At 44.4% G+C, this 22,134-nt stretch overlaps 1 protein-coding gene across 11 annotated transcripts in view; it reads right to left on the reverse strand.

Moving 5' to 3' along the window:
- Positions 1-1,125: 1,125 nt before the first annotated feature.
- Positions 1,126-22,134, reverse strand: part of tanc2b (tetratricopeptide repeat, ankyrin repeat and coiled-coil containing 2b) — a gene marked incomplete at its 5' end in the record, with an annotated part of 160,030 nt that continues 139,021 nt past the window's right edge. For 7 of the 11 annotated variants that reach the window (XM_084341343.1, XM_084341341.1, XM_084341344.1 and 4 more), the window contains 17 exons: positions 1,126-6,408; positions 6,527-6,627; positions 6,723-6,869; positions 7,019-7,110; positions 9,470-9,499; positions 10,342-10,474; positions 11,798-11,973; positions 12,696-12,819; positions 12,981-13,114; positions 14,879-14,972; positions 16,559-16,771; positions 16,950-17,186; positions 17,350-17,472; positions 17,574-17,682; positions 18,648-18,808; positions 20,143-20,310; positions 21,678-21,956. In XM_084341343.1, coding sequence (XP_084197469.1) covers positions 4,344-6,408; positions 6,527-6,627; positions 6,723-6,869; positions 7,019-7,110; positions 9,470-9,499; positions 10,342-10,474; positions 11,798-11,973; positions 12,696-12,819; positions 12,981-13,114; positions 14,879-14,972; positions 16,559-16,771; positions 16,950-17,186; positions 17,350-17,472; positions 17,574-17,682; positions 18,648-18,808; positions 20,143-20,310; positions 21,678-21,956 — 4,386 coding nt within the window. In that variant the 3' untranslated portion in view covers positions 1,126-4,343. The remainder of the gene's footprint in view (positions 6,409-6,526; positions 6,628-6,722; positions 6,870-7,018; positions 7,111-9,469; positions 9,500-10,341; positions 10,475-11,797; positions 11,974-12,695; positions 12,820-12,980; positions 13,115-14,878; positions 14,973-16,558; positions 16,772-16,949; positions 17,187-17,349; positions 17,473-17,573; positions 17,683-18,647; positions 18,809-20,142; positions 20,311-21,677; positions 21,957-22,134) is intronic. The other 4 variants (XM_084341345.1, XM_084341340.1, XM_084341342.1 and 1 more) reach the window with 1 other exon arrangement.

Below are 22,134 nucleotides of genomic sequence, written 5' to 3' on the forward strand. Positions count from 1 at the left end.
CCCACAATGCAACCCACCCATAAACAGTTCAGTTTGGAGATTCGGGTGTGCTATGCTATCAGCGGCTAATGTAGCCCCTGGGAGCGGGCTACATACTGCAGGTCTGGTAATCTTTCAAACTCCACACCTGACGTCACTCGAGCTCCGTCTGTAGCCACAAAATGCTTTATACAGGTTTTTATCCACTGTGCAGCAGTATTACCAAGAAGGTACTTTAAAGGGTAAGTTCACCCAAAAATGAAACAGTCCCCTTTAATACAATCAAGTCTAATCCCATATCAAATAAAAAATACTTAAATCCACGAGATCTGCAACAAATTGTATTCACTCGTAATTACCAGCCACCTAAATATGCCTGATTTGTTTCTCATCATGATCCAAACATTATTTCCTGAGAAATCTATCACACCAGCCGATCTCGCTATGTTAAGGAACAAGAGAAAAAAGAAATCCTGGCTCCGTCTCGTTATCTGGATCTGCACCAAATATTGATGGGGTCCACTCGAGGCAGAGACCCATCCTCCATCCCAGTTTCATGGAAATCCAGTCGGGTGTTTTTGTGTAATCCTGCTGACAAACCAACCAACAAACAAATGGACACAACAAAAACATAACCTCTAAATAGAGAAGATATTATGATATTCATGTACATTTTAAAAGATTCAACTTTTCCCTCAAACTGTTAACGAACAAAATAGTATGACAGTAAAAACAAAAGCAAAATAGAAGTATATCTTGACGAGTGGTCTCAGATTTTAGACCCCACTGTATAAAATGGGTGGATTTGCCCTTTAAAATTGCACAACAAATCATTCTAATATATATATATATATTTTAAAAAAAAACTCAGATCAACCATTTCAGGGGAAAAGTACCATCTTTAGGTCAAACCGGTGCACCCACCATAATCATTAACGTCTTTACAAATGTCGTATTTATGGGCTGGGTTGTATTGGACCGAATCATTTTGTTACAAATTAAATTTGTATGTTATATTCTTAATAATCAGTAAAACAAATGAGCGACATGCAGGGCGTGTTTCAGTTGGTAACCATTTATAAATATGTTCTTTTTTTTCCAATACATATGCTTTGACTGTACAGATTACAATCAGTTATCATGAGATAAAAACACATTCTTTTTTATTGTTTTTAATTAAACTTTTTATCACAGCGATCTGAAAGCTCACATTTACAGACAAGAGAACTCTGCTCAGCAAGCAAAATACATTAAAAGAAAAAAGAAAAGAAAAACCTTTTTCGCGTTTGTCTGGTGAGTTTCTGAAGGGAAAATGATAAGGACAGTTCGGGGGATAGCAGTCTCCTTATCTTGATCCGAACGTCGTGTCACACACACACCAGAGTCAGAACACTGCTATACATGTTTCCGCTTGAGCTCGTGGAAAGAATAGAACATGCATCAGACTATTTACAGCAAACTAATATACACAGACAGCTTTGAAACCATACACCCTCAAATATCCTCAATTTAGAAGTTCTGTTTAAATTAAGTATCGTACAGTTTATACCTTCATTTCTGTAAAGATAAGTAGGGCATCTCTCTGGGAGCGGGTGAAACTGAGAATGAACACGAGACAGTCGAGCTGTCTCTCTTTAGATATTTCTTTAGCAGAGGAACCAAAATAAAATGTTACAGACAAATGGTCTATAACTTTTTCCCACATATACAAATAACTTGAATATTTCTCATTATTACACTTTCTCTATCACCCCAACTCCAAATATGGAGCTTCTGGTTACTGAGACTTCAGTCACTCTTTATTTTTTTTGCAGTAGATTCGACTTTTTTTCAAGACGTGTGCAAGACCAGCGGATTAGACTGGTGAATTTAGAGTTATAGGACTGTAATGGATATTTTTTTTCATGACGTGGAGTACTTAAATATGGCCTCTTGAAACACACTTGCTCAACTCACAGAACCCGTTGAATATCTGAGTCGGTATATATACAGCTTGTGCTAGAAAGTCTATACATCTTCACCAGTTTAAAAACATTGTTTGCTCTTCATATTGTCATTCATCACTGCTTTGTAAATCATATAATAATAGTGTCTATGATAGTCTGGTATCACTTGGTCAGAGGTCTGACTGATCACACGCCCCCTCACACTTTCTCCAAAGTCAACAATCATAACAACAAGGTAAGTAAAATACATAAAGTGCACCCTTTAGTTAAGAACTTAACAGGCATTTTTAGTGCAGAAGTGGCGGAGTAAAAATGCATCGTGGGTAAAAAGAAACGACACAAAGTAATGCAGGAGAAAGGAGGAAGGAGAAACGTCTGTAACAGTGGTCGTGTATGCATTTGCTTGCTTTTAATCGCTGAGCACTATCCATGTTAACCCATCACTAGCATATGTACTGCACGCTCTACTCTCTCTTAGGAACATACAGCGTTGTTACGTGCGGAGGAGGGACAAAGACGAGCTTCGATAAAATCAGGACTTTCCAAACAATCAGCCAGTCAAAGATGAGTTAAAACTCCTGTAGCTAAAGACTCAAACTGAAACAAATGCATTGTTTTTGTCTAATGCAACAATCTGTCTGGATTCTGCAGGACAATCATATGAATTTGTACAAAACTTCTGATGCTTTGCTTGTTTTTACAGAAGCAGAAGTTTAAGCGAGTATTCAAAGTCGTCTGCTGGCAGAAAACTGGTTCAATATGTGAAACTGCAGCCTCGACAGTTGGTTTAACGTCACACTAAGGCATATCATGAGGTCTGTGATACAGTGAAGATACTAACAAGAAGTACAGAAAATCATAATTTACATATCTGGAGGTTAAACGGTTTCAAAAATGATTTAATCAACAGAAATAGGCGTGCGATAGTGATTTTTCGTTCAGAGACAAGCGTTTGAATACCAGCTTAAAGCTCCTCTTTCAGGTCTTCATCTATTAATCGACTGAAATTAAATTAAAAAGCAAGTATCTTTTAAGTAAAAATGCAAAACTTTCTCTGGTTTTAACCTTTCCAATGTGAGGATTTGCTGCTTTTCTCGTTTTATATCACTGTAAACTGAATATCTTTGGGTTTTGGATTGTTGGTCAAACAAAACAATACATCCAAAGACGTCATCTTAGACTCTGGGAAATGATACTTGCTTCTCTGGTTCTAGCGTCTCTGATGTGAGGATTTGTGAGGATGTCATTTTATATAATTTTGAGCTGAATATCTTTGGATTTTGAAAAAAACAAGACATCCAAAGATGTCCCCTTAGAGTCTGGGATATTAAATTTTGAATATTTTATAAATGAGAAGACCTCCGGTTCTAGCTTCTCAAATGTGAGGATTTGCTGCTTTTCTCGTTTTATGTCATTGAAAACTGAATATCTTTGGGTTTTGGACTTTTGGTCGGACAAAAACAAGACATCCAAAGACGTCACCTTAGATTCTGGGAGATTAAACTCTTACTTTCTGACATTTTACAAAAAGAAAAAACCTTCTTTCGAAAAAAATAAACTGCAGATTAACCACAACAGAAAATAAATTCAGATCATTGAGGACTTACTGCAGCATAAAAAGCATTTTTTTTGCATTAAACCACAACAAAATCTTGTTTATTTTGACACAATAGAGGCGATTATATCACTCAAAGCTGGTCTTTGTCCCTCGTTCCTCACCCTGCATCGGTTTTCCTCACATCCATATGACTAGCAGTGGGACACAAAGGCAGGGTTAACAGAATACAATTCAAACGCAAACTATGTCTGGTTTTATTTCTATGTACAATATATAACTTAATTATAAATATTGTCATTTTTCTCTAAGTACTGAGTTGTTGAGCCATTTGTATTTTTCTGAGCAATGTACAGTATTGAACATATAATATTGTATTACATAGAATAGAGCCTACTAGCAACCTTGGTTAAGAGCACACTTTGAAAGAACAGAAGATGGATACAGAGTCCACGAGTAGAGTCCGATTTTGATGATTAGTACTTTCACTCCGACAGTCCCACCTGTTGTGGGAACTTTGTGCCACACAAAGTTTTGGAAGTGCACTGGTCTTTGATTCAGAATGAGATCAGAACTTTGGACCCTCCTGTTTTCCTACCGGTGTGCAGAATATGATAATGAAACTTCTCACTGTTAGTTATGTTTTTCATATAAGATAAAGTCTAATACCCTACGTGTGTGTGTGTATGTGTGTGTGTGTGTGGGTGTGTGTGTGTGTTGTTGTCTCTCATGAGTTCCTTAAGGTGAGTTCGTCCATGTCACATACACAAGGGGGCAGCAGCATCTGCTGTTGAGCTAAATATTTTATCTCCTCTCACTCCCACTCACAAGCCCAGTCCAACCAACCAATCACAGGCAGGCCATCACACATTTGACTCCACAAATGGTCTCTTTGGTTTGATGGGGGAGGTGGGGCCTTGGGTCCGGGAGTCACGCGAGAGCTGGCGGTACATGTTGTCCTGGTAGGCCTGTGCCACGGGAAGAGTCCTCGCCACCTTCACGTCCGGGTACGTGGGCACCTGGCTGACCCGCTCCAGGATGTCCCCACTGCCGCGGGAGCCGTTGGCCAGCTTGCCCAGTGAGGGGGGCTGGGTCTGGGAGTAGTAGTCCTCTTCCAACAGGTGTCCGTTTTGGGCGTTGTTTGTCTTGTTGTAGTAGGCGATGTTGCCCAGCGAGGCGGGGGGGCTGTAGGTGGAACCCTGCTGGACTAGCTGGCCAGGCGAGGTGGGGCTGATGGCGGAGTCCATGGACGTCATGGCCCTGGACCGCGTGGGCTGATGCAGGTACTGCTGAGTCCGCGCCGTCTTGTCTATGATGCCCATGAAGGGTGTGTTCCGAGAGCGGGTGGTCTCGCCTTGATACAACCCCCCGCCGCCCTGCGAAGGAGAGATGGGGGAGATGTCGTCACAGGCGCGCTCATATGTGGCTTGCAGGGGGATCTCCATCTGCTGAATGGAAGACGAAGGCCTGAAACCCGGCGCTAAATTCGAGGTGGATCCAGTTGAGATGTTGTTGCTCGACGGGGAGAATCGAAGGCCTACGCTCTGAGAATGGATGAGAGGCCTGGGGGTGGGCACGTGCTGCTTCATCTCAGTAGTATTGGCACTGACGGGGCGTCTCACCATGTGGGGGATCTCGGGAGAGCCCAGCTGGCAGGGGGGCATGGCATTGGCGCGCTCCAGTACGTGTTCAGAGACTGGGTAGTAGGCGGCGGACTGGCTGCGGCTTATCTGAGGTGTCTGGCTGTAACGGATGCCCCCCGGGCCCCCGCTGCTGGCGCGGTAGGCAGAGGAGGGGCGCTGGGGTAGCTCATCCTTCAACAGGCCCGACTCCATAACCCCTCCTCGGCCGCCGTGCTGACAGAGGGCCCCAGAGCTGAGGCTGGCCTGGACCTGGGGCATGGACCGTCCATCCAGGGAAGGCTGATACACCAACCGGCTTTCCACGTCCACTGAGCCTCCTTGGTAGCGACCGCCCATGGAGTGGCCCATCTGGCCGCTGTAAATGCTGTTGCCCATCACATTGCTGGGCTGGTTTGTGCGCACTATTTGGGCTATAGAAGGCTGAAGACGAAGGCCTTGGGCTTGGTGGTGCTGGGAGGACAGAGAGGGCTGCGAGCTCAGCTGGAACGAGCGCTGGCTGCTCATCTTAGAGAGGGGAGATTTGGGTCGGCCGGGGAGCTGCTCCGTCTGGTAGCGCACAGGCGACCCGGACTGGGACCTGTACAGACAAACGCTCTCTACTGGTGGACTGGCTCTGTACTGAGCAGCCCGACGTAAAGGGGAAGGCGGTGGGCTCTGGTGATCCCCAGCACCCATAGAAGGCGGGCTGAAGCCGTAGGACTGCTGGTGCACCGGGGAGGTATGAGGCGGGCTGTGCCGGTAGTGCGAGTTCTGATGTGTCGGGGAGAGGGAGGGCGACGTGGGCTGATACGACCCGCGGGTTGGAGAGGACATGGAGGACGAGGTGGGGTGGTATTCGTAGGGCTGGCCCATGGGCGAACCTCCAGCTAAGTAGATCTGATCTGGATGTGTTGGGGACAGCGGCGGGCTCTGGATGATGGGAAGGCTGGAGGGATTGGTGTGAGACTCAGGTGGGGGCAGGCACACGGACATGGCCTCCAGCTCCTGCTCCAGGTAGTCCTCGTCCTCAAACAGGTCCTGGACGGGCTCCATGTCCTCCAGACGGGGCTCTGGGGGAGGGGGAAGCGGCATGGACAAGGACAGGGACAGGGACTCCTCCTCTTCTGGGGGAGGCGTAGGAGGAGGGGAAGGAGGAGGCTCCAGCTCCAGGTCCTGCTGCTGGTGCTCCTCCTGGTCTAGCTGAAGACACTCCTCCTCAACCCTCTGGAGCAGCCGCTGGATCTCTCGGTTGTTGGGGCACTGCTTTATGGCTTCATTCAGGTCCTCTAAGGCTTCAGGAAATTGTCTGGAAAGATGAGCATGATAAGTAATTAAGTCACTTGTCTCCCTAACTATGACATTATTTAGCTACAGAGACAGTTAGAGACGTCAGTCAAGGAGAGTATTTCATAAAAAGGGTGTACCTGCTGCTACGCTTGGCGCGCGCCCTGGCATAGTATGCCTCATATGATTTTGGTTTCAGCTCGAGTGCCTTCGTAGCAAATTCCTCAGCCATCCCAAAGTCCTGAAGAGATTGAGCAGAAGAAAACAATTAAACACCACCAAAAACATATAAATAAATCCCTGAAAGCATGACATTTTGGCCTTCTTCCGACTTACGTTCATTTTCCTCCGACATCGGGACAGGTTGAGGAAGAGCGATACTTTGAGTTCCCTGAATGTCTTGAGGTCCTCGCTGAAGCCTTCGCGTGGAAACTTTTTGAGGGCATACTGATAACGCTGCGCTGCCTCCTTCACCTTCCCCTTCTGTTGGACGAACGAAAAGAAGTCCTGTTATCCTCCATTCACAATAAAATAATCACTAATCGGAAACCTTCATGATATAAACTAGAGCTAGACATCAAGATACAGTTATCACAGCATTTGTTAACGATCTGCCGGGCCCGTTCTCTGACCTTGTAGAAGCTGTCCCCCTCCTCGATGAGTTTGCTGAGTAAGATGATCATGATGTCGGGTTTGGAGGTGGCCATGGCCCATGTGGCTGGACCTGAGTAACACAGGAGAGGAGCAGATGAAAAAAAAAACACAGTGAGAAAGACACACAGAAATGAACAGAAGAGGAGGAAGGAAGGAGCGACTGGGAGTCACACCAAACACACAACATTAATAACAGGGATGGAGACAACAGCCAAAATGGGGGGGATGGAGGAGAAAAGACAGGCAATCCACTGCAGAGAAAAGATTTACAAAAAAATCTGCCCTGACACCTCGAGAACATTGTGACCTCGCTGTGGGACATCACACCTGGGTCAAACGCTATTTGTCGATGATTATGAGCTTTTCTTTGAGTTTTATCTGACTGGAGCGCAGAATGAGCTCGTTTTTTAACCGAATGGTTGATTGCAAAATGAACTGTAGCGATCATCTGCAAATACGTTTTGGCCCAGGCGAACACAGAGTAGATGTACAACAGACAAACAAAAAAATAATCACACTGTCATGTCTTTGTTTTTTTTTGACACATTTTCTGTCTTGTCAAGAAGTGCAGATGTACAGTGAGTCTTTGTACGACTGACTGATTCAGGGATGCGATCAAGAACAGCAAACTCCCAATTAGTGTTGTTACAATACTGGAATTTCTCGTTTAAATACAGTATTTTGAAAAATATCGATATTCGATACCAGAGGGAAAAATTGAGACGTTGAAGGCGTAACATTTTTTATTTTGTGAAGAGATAAATTAACCGAGTTTCGAGATTTCAGATACGACTTTTCTTGGCTAGTAACAGAGAACAACATGAAAACTGTGGGAAACATTACAGGTGTAATTTGTAAAATATGGCCAGAATTCAACGGTGGTTACCAAAAACATAGTGGGCAGTATATTACCAGAGTAACTGCTGCTCTGCGCTACCTATCCTTGGCTGTAGCTAGGTACCGTTAGCTACTTAGCTCATGGCTTAGTCAGACTGATGTTGGAGTTAACACGTCTTGACACCGAACTGGGACTGAATAAATTATCTGAGACTAACGGAGGTCAGTTTGACAACAGGGGATAAAGTACAGAGGCGATTTACAGCAGCTCTGACCGAGACTATGACCTCAGGGACGACAAGACACGGCAGGCGGGGACGGGAGAGGCGTGCAGAAGCGGGAGAGAAGCGGCAAAGAGTCAGACATCAGAAACATTTTTTAGAAACATTAGTTTTTTGCTCTTTAGATTGAGCCTTTAAAAATATTTTTTTATTAAAAATAATAAGTATTGAACAGTGATGGAACGTGACTAAGTACATTTACTCAGGTACTGTACTTATGTACAACTTTGAGGTACTTGTGTTGTTTTTAGTAATTTTATGCCACTTTATACTTTCACTCTTCCACCCTTTGGAGGCAACTATTACAGATTTTACTAACTACATTTATTTGATAACTTTAGTTACTAGTTACTTTGCAGATTTCATACTTTAAGACTTGCACTATTCGTATGAGCGGCTTTCACTTTTACCAAAGTAATATTTCAGCACGGTATCTCTACTTTTACTCAAATATTACTTTTGGCTACTTTTTTACGACACTGGCACTGAAATGGTTTCAATTATTCAGACTCAATATGTATCGATATTTCGATATTTTTGACAACACTACTCCCAAAAAATAAAAATGGGAGAAAATAAAATAAAAGAGACACTTCATCCCTGCAGACTGTCTTATGAGTGAAAAATCAAAACACAATCCTTTGACTGAAACTGACGTGTCTTTTCTGTATCTGCGCAACAGCAATCCTTGACACATGTACACACACCACAGAGATGAGAAGGAAGGGATTCTTGCACAGGGAAGACACAGGGCAGGTACAATAAACAAAAACAAAAATAAAAGGCAAGCAGGAGGGATATAACAGAGCTCTGCAGGCGTTAGCTGTCCTCTGAGCTGGTGGTGGTGAGGGTAGGAATGCTGCTGACTGGCCTAGCTGACACTGAGGAAAACGTCTGGAAGATGAACGATGCACAGTACAGTGGTTTATCACCTCAGTCTGTGGTGGCGGTGGTACAGAGGAAATTACAAATGCATGCACTTTCTGCTAAATCACGACCACGCAAGTGTTACTGAGGGCTTCCGTCATGCATCTGTGGAATGGAAGGTCAACACCTCGATACGACGTCGCAGGCTGGAGGCCGGGCATGCTGTCATTAACCACTTGAACGTTAGCATCTACCTCTAGGGGCAATCCCAACTGCGTCACTGTCAGTGCTAATACCTTGTGCATGTTATTATTTGTCAGTTTGAGAAGGTTTTGGTAGCTAAGCTCGCCTGCCGACACTAAGGACGACACAGACAACACAGAGAGAGGAGATAGAGCTGTCAAAATGCCTGGTGGGGTGAGAAGTCGACAGCCTTGGCTTTACCTCGGGGCCGACTGGGCAGCGTCTGACATCCTGGGGCCGGAGAGAGAGGCGGGGGATAGTGGGGGGGGAAAGGAAGGAAGGAAGGAAGGAAGGAGGAGGAAGGAGGTCATGAGCGAGGGAAGGAGTGTGAGTGGGAGGGCAGAGCAAACAGAGGAAACAGAGGGAAAACAGCGAGGAAAAGAGAAAGAGAGGTGATGGCAGTGGAGGAGGAGGAGAAGAAGTGAGAAAAAAGGAACACAAAAAAAAAGCAGCAGTGAGAAGCAGTGCCTCAGCAAAATAAAAAGAGAAGATACCGAAAAAGAAACAAGCGCTAATAACAACCTGTCTCTGAGCAACCACAGAGGAATAAAAGAGAGGAGCATGTGATTGAGAAAGGAACCGGGAGGTAGCGTGAGCGATAGAGACAAACAGAGGCACCGAGAGGAAACGTGACAGAGAGAGAGAGAGAGAAAAGCAGAACAACACAACAACAGTAGTACAATAAAAAGAAACACACATCAGAGCCATAAATAGCTGAGGAGAAGAAGCACGATGCGGCAGTGGGGGGGCGGATGACATACAGTAGCAGGAAGCGGTTTAAAGGCTACATGGAGACACAAACCTGAATCCATGGCTCAGTGCAGTAAAGTGCTACAGCGCCCTATAATGGCCAGCAGGAAGAGCGTTTCTCATCTTTGGATTCTCCCTTCATGCAGCTCATGCTCGAACTCTAATGCATGACCTTTTTCAACCAAATCTCAAAGTGTATCTCGTTTCACGGCAGGCAAATAACCTTTTCATTAGGGCGCTACAGGGCAAGGATGCTGCGCTCAAGAAGAGGTCCTCTGTCAGCTAAAATGGTAAAGCTCTTCTCTCCGTCGACCCGCTCTTACCTATCTTGGCGCCTTTCTTGAGCAGGGCGACCACCACCGACGTGTTTCTGCAGCCCACCGCCCTGTCGAGAGGACGCATCCCGCTGTAGTCTACGTGCTCTATCATGGCCCCGTGGTCGACCAAGAACTGGACCTGAGAGGACGAAGAAATTAAACAATCAATTATCCAAGAACTGCAGCTGTGAATTACGTCTCTCATCTAGACTTTCTTCTACCTCAAATTAAGACAGGTGCAACATTTCAAACCAAAATTGGCTCTCTGAGCGAGCGTTCAACGCCAGCTTCTGGTACTTGACAGTGTGATACCGATACATTTCAGTTTGTACCAAACAAGAAATTAAAGTTTCCCTCCAAACACGTTTTTAGACAAAAAGACAGTTTGGAATAATTATTTGTGTCTGATGATGTTTTTCCACAAAAATGTTCAATTTCCTTGTTGAAAGTGCCTAAAATTACATGTTAAAGATTGCTGAATGCCTCCGCGATTAAAAGGCTCCAAACAACAAGTCGTTCAAAAAAGTGTTCAAAGATGAACGAAGCTGGAATCCATCAAACCACCAAATCGAGAACCGCTGGGAAAGTTTGAATGCAGCCCAATAACGGCTCAACGCTTGAAGTCGAAACGGCAGAAGTGGTTCTGAGCCAGACAGATTTAAATGTTGATGTGAGGTTTGAGGATAACTGTGAGGCTCCTGTTCCTACTCAAGAGTAAGGAAGTAAGAAAAGTTTATTTAATAAGGCACCTCTCACAGAGCGAGGTCACGAGGTGCTTCACAAATAAAAGCATACAAAAACAACAGCAGCATTACTGGTGTTTCAATCTCGACAGCTAACGCTAACGTCACAACATTCAGATTTTGTTTCCACTCCTGGTCGGTGGTCCTGCACTCTTCCCCTGTTCACAGACTGCAGGAGGAGACGTATGTGTTGCTGTATTAGCTGATTGATTATTAAAAAAATATTAATATTGTTCACAGAATATGAAATGGGCCAGTCTTGAAAAGTGAACTGACAGGCGAAGCGACAGATGAATGAATGAATCAAATGTTTCTCAATAAAGTTGGAAAAAAACCCTCTTCTTCTTCTTCTTCTGTTATATTTCCGGCACACTGGACGCTTCACAGCAGACAGAACCGCGCTGTCGAAAACTTAAGTTCTGATTAAATGCTTTGAGGCTTTGGGAGGCTAAAATGTGTTTTGCTGCTGCCCCCGTCCACAGCAGTACATCACTTAGCTTCCTACAACAGTGCTCCAGCTGCTCCCCCAAACTGAAGGCGTGACGGCTTGGATAAGTACAATCTCACTTCAAAAAACACAAACTATGCCTTTAAAATCAGAGTGAAGGTAAGCACAGAGAGACTCCAGTAAGAGTAACAATAGTAACAATCAGTCTGGGTTGATCTTCGATGCCCGGCCTTTTCATTGATGGTTTGTGTTTCCCCCACCGGTCACTTACCACCTCAGAGTCGCCGTAGAAGGCCGCCAGGTCGAGGGGCGTGCGTCCGTTCTTGTCTGCGTGGTCGGTGGCGGCTCCGCTCTCCACCAGGCAGCGGACGACAGGTAAGTGTCCTTTCAGACAGGCCCAGCTCAGAGCGGTCAGACCCTCCTTATCCATCAGAGACAGAGAGGCTCCTGGGGGGAGAAAAAAAGAAACAGCCGGGCGTCTTTCACTCTGACTTCTTTTATACACGCTCCATCTGCGGTTGCCATTTTCATTTTGCTTTTGTAGAACTGCTTAATTCATTTTGATGGATTTTTTTAAAAAGCTGTTGCTGATTTAATTTGGCTGCAATTACTGTAAACACAATTTTAAAAAAGGGTAATTACGCTTGTTTTTAATAGTGTGTTGGCTGTGTGTCTATTTTATGAATGACTGTGGGGTTTAGACGAGCGCGAGAAGAGGAAAAATACCCCGGGCACATCGGAGTCTTCTTGTATTCTTAGCTCATACATTAAGGCCCGGAGATGATTTCTCGTTATTTTAGCATCCGCTTGGAGATTTTCGCTCGGAGGCAAATCGGACTCTACTGTACGCCTGTCAGCTCTGAATCTTTGTGTTTGCATCCATTTCAGATAGGGAAGGACACGCAGGAATTGCTGTCAAAAACACTGCATAGTGATTGAAGATAAGAAGACATGTTTAACAGAGCAACTGAAAAGGATGCCCCGAATAAATCTCAGTTTATCCTCACTATCCACTCCTCCATGCTCTGAATACCAAAGATCAAGATATCTATTTCCTCTGTTGAGATATTTTGTGTTTACGAGGTTCGATTTGTGCTTCGGTGTCAAAATTGTGCTTGAGGCAAATACATAAATCTGTACCTGACCCAGAATTTGTTCCTTTTTTTTACCTTGAGCCAGTAAAAACTCAACAGTCCCCAGGTGTCCCTCTGAGGCGGCCATCATTAGAGGTGTACGACCCTGCTTGTCAGCCAGGTTGACATCTGCGCCATGTGTGAGGAGCAGGTCCACGATCTGAAACATCCAGACACAGCACACTTTTTGTTATACAGCAGCAACTGGGAGTCTTACTCACTTGAGAGCAAAATACCAAATCTTTACTGCCTGTTGGAAGAAGCCAGAAGAAGCAAAATATAGTTGATGAACTCAAATCAAAGCCAAAACATCCAACTCACCTGCCAGTGCCCCTGTCGGACGGCGCTGAACAGCGGGACGATGCCTCTCCTGTTGGGCTGGGCCACGGCCGCGCCCTGCTCCAGCAGCAGACGACACACCTCCAGCTTCCCCCGACCGGACGCCGCGGTCAGAGCTGGACGCACAAACACAGGATGAGTTTTACACATCATTCAACACGTCATCACTGTTAATATGTTGAGCCTGTTAGCAAACAGTAGCTTATTCGTCGTGTTTGTGTCCACCTAGTGAATGCTGCATGATGACAGTCCAACAATCACTCCCTCTCAGCTCTGTTGTCGATCTTTACCAACTCCTGAGGGAGGTATCTGTCTCTCTAGCAGCTAAATGCTCCCACAGCTAGCTGCTAAGTCTGTCTGAGCAGCTTTTCAGAGCTTTATCAGTAAAAGAAGCAGTGAGAACGCACCTTAACAGTAAAGTCAAAGCCGAACAGAGAAGAGAAGAGGAACAGACTCTAGAGACTCGTTGGGAGCAAAGGCCTTTGAAAAGACGTCTTCTGAAATGTAATGATTATAATTGGAATAATTTAAACAGGCCGAACACATCTCTTCTTCTCTTCTAGAGAGTCTCTACCAGAGTGGTAGCAGCCCCACAGGGGTGGAGGGCTGACCCTGATTTCAACTACAACCCAGCGGATACACCGGATATCTGAGGCTGAGGCTGATCACAGCGTCTCGGAGTTTAAAAGAAAATCTCAGCAATTATATTAAAAGTAGACACATAACAGACTGAAGACCAGACAGGTACACTGCCAAACAAAAGTACACTGCGTCTGGCTCGCAAATTAAAAAAAGGTGGATAAAAAGACGTAAAAAATACAACAACCAAGTTCATCTTTATAAATAAATAAAACATTTAATAAATAAACTTCCTGTGCTTCTGTCTGAGTTCACAGTAAAACAAAAATTATCTAATTTTGTCTGACATTTTCTGGTAAATTCCTCCAAGCTCAGACAAAGCAAATGTAAAATTGGGACTTTAAACAAGACTGAAAATTGAAATCGTTGAGAGGCAGGCACCCCAAAAATTGTTCTAGATCTTTGATGGTTCAGTTAGAAAAGAAATATTGTTTATGTGACCACAGCTAGTGACTCGGGTCAACTCGAGTCCAAGTCCCGGTGAAATATTCACTGACAGGATACATCTGCAAGGAGAAACATCAGCAGATTTATCAGCCTCGCTGTGGTCTCAACCTATTTATTCTTTGCTGGATGAACACTTTGATCCACACACTCCAGTAAGTAAATCTGCACATGCTGATACACTGTACTTACTCTCCCTCCGGCTGTTGTAACGAATAATGTCTTTACAGTTGACCTATCCAGTAACACAGCGATTTACAAATCATCTTCCAGAACAATCCTCCTTACAAACAATGAAACTACGGCTGAGTGAGTTCCCCTCTTCAGCTGGCAGTCCCAACGCTGCAGCTGGAGAAATAACAGTCGCAATGAGGTTTCATAGCTTCAGGACACAATGATACATTACATTTCTCAGCACCCTGCCACGGGGCGATCACACTCTATGTCATTTTAAAGCAGCCTGGATCACTCTCATCCTCCCTCCTCCTCCTCCTCCTCCTCCTCCTCCTCCCTCCTCTTCTTCTGTGCGAGCCCAGCCCTGTCTGAGCTCCAATGACACCACTGCACTGCCATCAGCATCTGACGCAGCAGCAGCAGCAGACACACAAGAGCGATCCCTCATATCCGCACTGCAGCGCTCTGCCTCGCGCACAGAGACAGCGTCTGAATACGTCTCAGGACGTTCATTTCACTTTATTTTTCACGACCGCAAGAACCGTTAAGCACTCACGGCCATCTGTCAGCGTTAGATTCAGGGTTTTATTGGTGTAACGTCTGAGTAAAGTAAGTAATCCCACCTGTCTCCCCCCACAGGGTGTCGAAGTTATTGATCTGAGCCCGCTCCACCTCCTCTTCGTCTTTCTCCGGCAGGTCCAGCAGGTAGGACACGATCTGATTGGGGGGGGGGGGGGGGCAGAGATTAATGTCCAACATGTTGAAGAGAGAAGTCATCATGAATTCACTTTACTTTTGAGTCTGATCTATAAAGAAAAGGCCACATTTGAGATGACTGACAGTCATTATTTGCAGCTACATCGACCCCCAGACGTCAATCAATCAGCTGTTGGAACAAAATTGTCGCTGCTTTAGCCAAAGTGGGGCGTTTGATTTGGCCCCCTGAGGTAAAAATGCTCTGTAATTATGTTGGATCCCTAAATATTAATTATTTTTCATAATCACAGCATGCTGGGCTGAGTGACACCCTGCACAAGAAGTCAGTCAGCCGAAGGGAAAGTGGGATCCAAGTGCCATTTTGCATCTTAATACATACAACACAATATAAGAGGTATTTGCTTTTGGCCCGTGAGTCACCATAAGGTTTCATTTTTGGCCCTCAAGAGAAAAAGTTTGGGCGCCGCTGACGTAGAGTTTGGTTGCTCTCTCCTTTCATTTGCTGTCTTTGCATCTTTCCCTTCATTTAATCTTTTTACCCGTCCATCCTTCTCTCTTTCTCAAATTCCAGTGACTGTAACTTTACTCTTCTGCAGACGGGTTCGTGAATCCTCTCTGAACCTGTGTGATTAACTATTTCACCATCTGAGTCCGTCTTTTCTGGCACTGGGAACAATGAGACTTTGTTAAGACAAATCACATTTGTTTGTTCAAACTGCCTGCACAAAGTTTTGGCATATCCAGATTGATTTCAGGAAGTCTGGACAGCAAAAAAACACCTTCGTCGATACCATAGAAACCAATGCAGATACATTCGTGATGTCTTGAGACACAGAACTGATTTGCCTGCTGTCTGAACACAACCTCAGATTTTTTGAGACAGACTGTTATCTGAAAAGTGATCAGCAGGTTTTTGTGTCCAGACATCACCAGCCCCTCTGCACTGGTTGCTTTGGTTGCGACGTAGGCGTCAGTAACTACGTGCACTGATGACGCAGCTTTCCAAAGCTAAGCCACAAGGGTTAGAAATCAAGAAGACAATCTATTTCGGTGTGAAATCTGCATCTCAAACCACCTCCGATAAATTGATCTGGAAACAATCTGGATATGCAAAAAAGCTCCTCTGGTCTTAAAAATGTCTGACACGCAGCAAAGTTTAAATGAGAAATTTTAAGCTTTAACTCATTTCATTGTGTTACTGAATATGTTCTTTCCGCAGCCTTGGTGGGAATGTGGTGCAACGAGGCACGTAAGAAGTTAGTCGAACATTTTCATATCCTTTTTCCTGTCGAGCTTCGTTTCAAAACCTCACAAAATTGACCTCAACGATTGCAGAACTTTAAAAAGGGAGAACTCCAGGAGAAGAACAGTCAATATAAGTGCTGGAGTTTGAAGCGGTGGTAGCAGCAGTAGTTACAGGAGCTCATTTTAAGTCCTTAATCACTTTTGCTTTAAAACACTTAACACTTAACATTTAAAGTCTCTAATTTGGGGCGGAAGAGCTCATTACACCACACTGGAGCGCGTGATAATCAAAACCATTACACCACTTTCAATCCCATCGACCTCCACCCTCCCGGCCGTACCTCCGTGTATCCCATACTGGCTGCGGCGATGAGGGCCTGCTGGACGGCGTGGCTCTTGGTGAAGGACGCCTGCTGTTGTGATTGTGGCGACTGCTGCTGCTGCTGCGGCCCCAGGCTCCAGTCGCACTGGATGAGGAACTTCACCACCTCCATGTGGCCCCTCAGGGCTGCATGAACCAGGGCGCACTGGCTGTTCTTATCCAGGTGGTCCACCTGTTGACAGGACACGGATTTGATGAGGAAAACACAAAACACGGGGCTACAATTTCTCTCCTTCTTTCAGGACACCTTAGACGATGGATAAAAAATAAACAGAAATCCAGCCAGCCGCCAAGAAAAGTCAAAATCTTCACACAGCCTTCCCCTCCCCTCGGCATTTTCCTTCACACACCTTCGCTCTCTTGCGGCACAGTGCAGTCACGATGGCCATGTGTCCCCCGGCGGCGGCGTAGCCCAGCGGCGTGAGGCCGCTCTCGGACGGAGCGTCGACGGAGGCGCCGAACTCGAGCAGCAGAGCCACCATGTCCATGTAGCCCAGGTGGGAGTGGACGCACAGGACCGGGGCGTTGTTCAGCACCTCCGTACGGTAGTTGACATTTGCGCCGCCAAGCATCAGCAGCCGGCTCACCTGCACACACATAATGAGGAAATGAAAAGTTAACATAGCCTCAAGCTGAAGTTGGCTTCAAATATTCAAACAATGTCGGTCCAGAGAGAGGAAGATTTCTGTGGCGCATTTTTTTTAGGGAACATGCTGAAATATTCTTAAAGTCTGGCTCCTCAGTCTGTACCTTGATGTTGGGAGTGTAGAGGTTTCTGAGTGAAGAAAGTGCAGCAGAAAGGCCTTCTGTGCTGTAGGATACCCACAGGCCTTGCAAGATGGATGAGGAAACCCCAACTTTCTTGCTGAGACCCTTGAACAGAGAGAGAGAGTGTAAATATTCATTATTTCAGAGCCAGACAGCAGCTGTGAGTGTGTGTGTGTGTGTGTGTGTGGAGACAAATGACGGTATACCTTGAAGATATGTGCTTTGAGGATGTGATGGCCCAGCTCAATCGTCTGCTGCCTGTTCAGCTTGTTCTCCTGCCGAGAGAACCAGAAGGCCAGTAGCGTGTGACCGCTCCTGCAGAGAGGACAAACACGCCATCTTTCAGGACTGGAGACCGACTCATCAGGTCATTACATCCTGTTATCATCTGCACAGTTGGTGCGATCGGTTTTAATTATAATACAGGAAATAAAACGTCTCAAACATAATGTACCTGCGACTAAAAGAGAGACAAGTGGCTGCAAGAAGAATGATTATTTGTCATATTTTTGGTGAAACATCGACCTTCATGATTCAATTTTAATCTGAATCCTATTAATTCTACTTTTTGGAAAACAGCTGAGATTTAGTGAAGACAACCGATGATTCAGTCAAGGATTTTTTACCTCACAAAAAGTGACAACATAGTGAGGCATTCTGGACATTCACCCTCCAAAAACCTTCTTTCCTTTTCCAAGACATGATGGTTTTAATGTCTCTTTATGCTGGAGTTCACAACAGAACAATGTTGCAGCATTCTCCTTAACAACTAAAGTAGACGGGGACGTGTTTGAAAACATTAAAAAAAAAAAATAATCCAAGTCTCTGGAAGCCCCGAGATCCCAAATTAATTTGAAAAGACGTTATTTACAGCCTTTTTTTAAAAAATAGTGGAAATCTTCACTGCAGCTGCTGAGCTAAATGCGCTTACGCCCACGCGGTCTGAAGTGGGTGCACAAGTTCGGCTGCACATCAAGGGTGTAAATAACGTCTTTTTTTTAAATTAATTTGGGATCTAGGGGCTTTCAGAGACTTGGAGCCATATTTTTCATAACGTTTTAAAACAAGTCCCCATCTCCTTCAGTTGTTTAGGAGAACGCTGTTTTGCTGCGAAGCTCCAGAAATGTTTTGCGGACGACGAAACATCACCTGACTTTCCATCGACGCGAGAGTGAGGAGATAACGACTGAATTTCTATATTTGGGGTGAACTGCTCCTTTAAAGAATAGCTGTTTTCTTACATCAGCAGACTACGAACACTACGAGCTTTGCGTCCTCACCTCGGGTCGCAGAGGAACTTCGTCTTCTCTCCTTCTTCTCTCCAGATGAGCCACTCCCTGAAGGACGGGTGGACGAACATCCTGGTCCCGTCCCTCCTCTTCACCAGGAAGACTGACAGGTTGTCTACACGCTGCTGGAAATCCTCCCAGTCCAGTGTGCCCTGCAGCCACACACATTATTTGTTATGTGAAGCTGGATATTAGCCAGATTTCTTGGCATGAAACGACTTACCTCGTTACGATTTGCTTTCGGAAGATCCATTTCCATAATAATGGCTGAAATGTTTGATATTTAGACCTTCTCGCTGGTTGAGTGCTCACTGAACACACAAAAAAACCCTCTTTCTTTCATTCTGACAGGAGGCTGAAGGACTCTATTACATCTTGCAGCATACGTTAAATATAAAAACCCAGTTATTCATTCTTTTCATTGGAATAAAAAGAGCAATATGCTGTTTTCTTTAAAATGTTAAATCCCCTGAAAATCTGCATTTCTCTATGACGTTAAATATTCATGACTGAAGAGGAAAACAACTAAAAAACTTAACTAACGAGCCTCATCAGGACTGTGGGTGTGTCTTGATCAGATCTGAGCGGCACTGACAGAACAACCCGCTAACTGTCACCAGATCGTGAGTCACATATTCCACCATTCAATTATTTATATTTTAGATACAGGTACGCTGGAAAATATCACTTCAGTCTTGAGAAATGAAGATCAACTGCTCTTGCTCGACATTATTGACAACTGATCGACGAGAGAGTTTCAAATAACTCTTACAACAACGATCTTAAACAGACTCTCAGTTATTAAACAGTGAAATATGTTCGATCTGTCATGCTATAGTCCACATAAAGGGAAAACAGGAGCAAGTGAGATACTCCAACACACAAGTAAGTCTATCTAATAAATGAAATCATCAGCCTTGCAGCTTTTTCAAGTCATTGTGTGAAACTATCTTGACGAAGGTCGAGAGGGACCAATGTGAGAATTATTTATAAAGTGTGATGCTCGTTCTCGTTTCAAGACTGCAGTCGAATAATGCCAAATCCTAAAGTGAGGTCACATTTCTTCCAGCTGAGCCCAGTCCACTTCAAACCATCCGTTACAGTACAAAGAAAAACAAAAAAATACAGAAATGTAAAGCTAAAGAACAAAAACTGGAAAGGAAACGTGCTCATGTGAGAAGTTGATTGAAGAAATACGTTTTCAGGGCTTTTAAGCACACGTGGCCGTGTTAAATAAACGTTTAATAACATGCTATGAACTTTGATTGAACATTTTAGCTTTTACGACAGATTAGCAAGAAGCGACTTCACAAAATAACCGAAACTCTTTCACACAACCCATCTTTCATACGTATAACAATGTTGCTCTTTAAACGAGAAGTTTGACTTTGACTGGATCACTGAGGCCATTTTCTTCTACATTAAATCCAGCGGAGGGCTCGAGACAATAAAAGGTTTGAGGTGTGGTGTGTCTGAGGGTCACTACCTGCAGCGAACCAGAGTTGATGGCCTGATAAATCTGCTCATCAGTCAGCGGATGAAGCGAGGCCACGGCCACATTGAGCAGAGGGAGCGCCCGCTCGAACGACGACTGCGTGGGGAAGCGCATGTTGCACTGCAGCAGATACACCTCCGCCAGGTTGACTGGAACCACCTATGGAAGGAAGGAGAGAGTCTGATTCGTGATGCTGATTTTCCTCTGGATCGGCTCTTCGGGACATGAATAATGCATCGTGTTTGTAGAGCGCGTCTTGGACTATTCCAGCGTGGAGAGGAGAATGTGAATTTATAAGATGTCATTTTTTATGGAGTCTGGAAGCACTTCTGAATACATGAAATTAAATGAATCTGGGGGTGTGAGATAAAATATTTCATTATGAAACGCACACTAAAACAATTCAACTGCATTATTTATCAAAAAGGTGTTGGGCTCCGACTGTCGAGAAGATTTCATGAAGCTGCTTCGGCACAAAGCGTGTCAGAGTGCAGGTAAATAAAAAGTCCCTTTACGTTTCTTTACTGTTTCTAAAAAGTTGGGATGCTGAATAAATGTAATAATTATAATAATGTAAATACATTTTGACCTATATTTGTTGATTTTGTTGATTTATACTTTATAGAAAAGCTTTCATGGAGCTGGCGTGGGCTACAACTTGAGCCAAGTTTTCTGAGCCTATATATTTTTTTATTATGGCAAACTGGCATGATTAAAAGTATGCCGAATTAGCTATTAGCAGTTCCTGTTTACAACGTACCCATAAATGTGCAAACAACCACCACTAGATTACTTTGATACTGAAGAAAACTTAAAAATATGATGTTTCTAAAGCAAGTTCTGCAGTTTTAAGCAGCGTCTTTTTTATTCTTTTATTTCTCTGTGGCTTTAAGGATGTTTATTTGTGATGGACATTGAATAAAATTATATTTTCAGAAAGTGTAGGTCACAATAAATCCAACAATATGTGTATCAGGTCTTTGTGTTTCAGATTTCAGTAAATTACGACTCTGAGAAGGAGTACGATTAAGAGGGTTCCCACACCTTCTTAAACATTAAATTCAATGAATTTTCAAGCACTTTTGAGGTCCAATTCTCTCAAATTCAAGGACCCAACACGGCGTAGTTTGAGGTGTGGATCGAAGTCCATTACTGTTGCAACACTGACAGAGAATTATCAGATTTTACAGAAGCCCACAGACAAGAGAGAGAAGCCAGTATACCAAGGTCAAGCCACAAAATAACAAATTAAAAAACTCACTTTCTATTCTTGCACAAAATATATAAATCAAAGCACTTCCAATGACACATGTCTATTTATGTCTATGAACACTATCATGGCCTTTCAAGGATTTCAAGGATCCGTGGGAACCCTGGATTTGTTGATGTGATGCGCTGTAATCAGGCACCAAGGCTTTTAAAGTACCTTCAGTGCCTCCATTAAGGATCTTTCAACTCTCCCATGTGCACCTGTGATCGGAGCTACACCTGTGAACACCGTTACAAACTAACCGATAACTCCGTACCTTATAACTGGAGCTTTTGAGAACAAGGTAGCCCTTCTCGATGAGGTCAAAGGTGAGCTTGAGGTACAGGTAGGAGCCCTGGCTCAGGGCCTTGAGGTGGGCGCTGAGCTTGCCGAAGGTGGTGTTGTCCATCTTGCCGTTCAGCGAGATGTTGTTCTGGATCTCCGGGCTGCTGTGGATGCGGTGCAGGATGTAGCCCTGCAGGTCCTGGTCTATGGCGTCGTTCTCCTCCAGGCCGTCCAGAGAGATGCGGTGGAACGGCAGCGCGTTGGTGATCTCCTGAACAGAGACATGGGGACAGATTTGACAACAGCCTACGTACTCACTCACTTACAATGATTCATATACAGGCCAAATAAAGTGTAACATGCTGTGAATAATTCCTCATGAATGGAAGGTAAATGCAGGAAAAATAGAAAAAAAAGGTCAGATTTTAATTAAAAAAAAGGAAAATTAA

Source organism: Pagrus pagrus (assembly GCF_965226575.1).
Source record: "Pagrus pagrus genome assembly, chromosome: 21".
NCBI lineage: Eukaryota > Metazoa > Chordata > Actinopteri > Spariformes > Sparidae > Pagrus > Pagrus pagrus.